The 2,517-nt window shown below is 39.8% G+C and overlaps 1 protein-coding gene across 1 annotated transcript in view; it reads right to left on the bottom strand.

Moving 5' to 3' along the window:
• Positions 1-2,279, bottom strand: part of REXO5 (RNA exonuclease 5) — a 32,448-nt gene extending 30,169 nt beyond the window's left edge. Inside the window, 2 exon segments of the mRNA XM_059416060.1 lie at positions 1,072-1,198; positions 2,274-2,279. Coding sequence (XP_059272043.1) covers positions 1,072-1,198; positions 2,274-2,279 — 133 coding nt within the window.
• Positions 2,280-2,517: the final 238 nt, after the last annotated feature.

Genomic DNA, 2,517 nt, shown 5'->3' on the forward strand with positions numbered 1-2,517 from the left:
TTCTGCTCAGCAGGGAGCCTGCTTCCCTCTCTCTCTCTCTGCCTGCCTCTCTGCCTACTTGTGATCTCTGTCTGTCAAATAAATAAATAAAATCTTTAAAAAAAAAAAAAAAAGTGACTGGGTAATAAAAAAAAAAAAAGTGGCCAAGTAAGTGAAGCCACCTTTATCCTACCCCCAGATATTTTCTTTGGTTCTGATTACACGCCGGAAACAAAAACAAGCATTACACAAATGTGTAACTCAGAAGAAGAAAGTCCCTTATATTTTTGAAAGCACTTCTGTATCTATTACTTTAGTGGACAGCTTGCCAGGTAGTTAATACAGATGACACAGCAAAGCTGTGTTGAGATCTCAAAGCTGGTTGAGATCTCCAGCCTTAGGCTCACCTGTGCTGAAATTTCAGCTCCACCACTTCTAGCTATAACCTGGACAAGTTATTCAGTTTCCTCACATATAAAAGATATTTTTATCTCTCACAGAAGTACTTTAAGAATTAAAGATGATGCACACAGATTGATTGATGTAGGTCCTAGCATGTATGTACCCTTTGATAAATGAAAGCAAAAAAGAAAATGGAGACCCAAAGAGATTAGGACTCACCAACTCAAATCCCTCAGAGGTAAATGGATGAAACAGTCCAATAAAGACTGGAGGTGGCTATGGGAAGGAAAACAGGGAGCACATGCCTCTTCTAAAGATGACAGCTGCTATTCAGCTCCAGATACTGTTCTAAGGATGTCCAATTTTGTGATGTTGTCAGGAGGCCAAAAAACACAGACTTACATAGAGTTTTTAATTTTTAAAAACATCATAGCCTGAATAAAATAGGAAGAATCAGCCTGGGAACTATATATAGATTGTAATCTGGTAATAAATATTTTGCCTAAATTATCAAAGAAAATCAGAGGCAAACCTAATCTCAACAGGAGAGCTCTGAATCTTAATCTTTCTTGCTTTCTACAACCTCTACTGCTTGTTCAATAAGGTTGCCGGAGAGCAGTTTGAGACGTGCACTAGTCTCTGGATGAGAGGACTCAACTCAGGCCCTAATACAAAGTTTTCTTAACTTACATGTCTGAATGCCTTTCGGAGAAATCCAAACTCCAAGTAGAACCTGTAAAAGTGTAGCTGGCTCATTCCCTGCAGTACAAAAACCACCACGTTGTTCAGGTGGTTTTGGTGAAAAAGCTGGCACCAGCTGTTGAAAAATCAAACCAATACAGCTAAAGGTGATATCATCAAGTCAGGTATAGACATATAAAAGGGAAGTGTGGAAGAAAAAGTAGTGAACAACAGTTAATGAAATTTACCATTTACCATTACTCAGTGACTGCCCAGCAAAGAACAGCTACTATTGTACAGAATTCAAATAAGATAATTGTTTACTGCATTCAAATCAATTAGGATAACAAGGGAAACACAATGTATTCAAACTTAAAATCCTATTACGATTTGTTTTAAATTGGAAATAAACTCATTTTACAAAGGCATATCCTCAAAATCCCTACCTGCTGTGTCCTTCCTTTTTTTTTTTTTTTAAAGATTTTATTTATTTATTTGACAGAGAGAAATCACAAGTAGATGGAGAGGCAGGCAGAGAGAGACAGAGGGAAGCAGGCCCCTGCCGAGCAGAGAGCCCGATGCGGCACTCGATCCCAGGACCCTGAGATCATGACCTGAGCCGAAGGCAGCGGCTTAACCCACTGAGCCACCCAGGCGCCCCTGCTGAGTTCTTCCTAAGCTAATAATCACATGACTAGCTTTAAGAAAGCCAGTTTCAGATAAATTGACAGACTACTGGTAATATTTGTTAATGGAGAAGATGGCTTTTGAGTTATCTAGTCAATCTCTCTCACATAGGTATGTCTGAAAAACTGAAAAGTTTTGTAAAATTTTTACTGGTACATATACAAAAGCAATTTTCTTTAGACATTTAACAGTGGCATTGACGATATCAGAATAATAAAATTGTCTTTGTTTCTTAATGTGAAAGGAACAAAAAAGATGAACTGGGATACTTAACCATGATCATGGTATTTCAATTGGGTAACCCCTAATGGACTAGGGGTTACAAACCAAAATGCCTTTAAATGGTGTTGGGAAAGATCACTGAAATGACATGACTGCCTGCAGATATGTCAGCTGGCCCAGCACCTGAAGGCTCCTCACCCCTTCTCCTCTGTCCTTGGAATGTGGGTTCTGCTTATCTTTCCTGATCCCAGAGGCTGCTCCAAGGACACAGCCTTGAAAGAGTGATGTGGTGTTGAAAATACCTGCATGGTTCATAGGACTGAACCTAGTTAAGGCCTCTATATACACTTTTTTAAGATTTGGCAGGCACGTGTAGGAATCCATTTGTCTTCCTCCTGCCACAGACAAGCCTTATATGCAAGTTCCCTTCGTTTATTAAACTGCCACTTAGCAACCTGGCACAGCCTGCCTCTTTCTTCAGTCTCTCCCTACCCTCCAGTAACTGTGCTGGGTATCAGTTTATACCCAGGAAGCTCCCAAGAGGGT

Source organism: Mustela nigripes, chromosome 11 (genome assembly GCF_022355385.1).
Source record: "Mustela nigripes isolate SB6536 chromosome 11, MUSNIG.SB6536, whole genome shotgun sequence".
NCBI lineage: Eukaryota > Metazoa > Chordata > Mammalia > Carnivora > Mustelidae > Mustela > Mustela nigripes.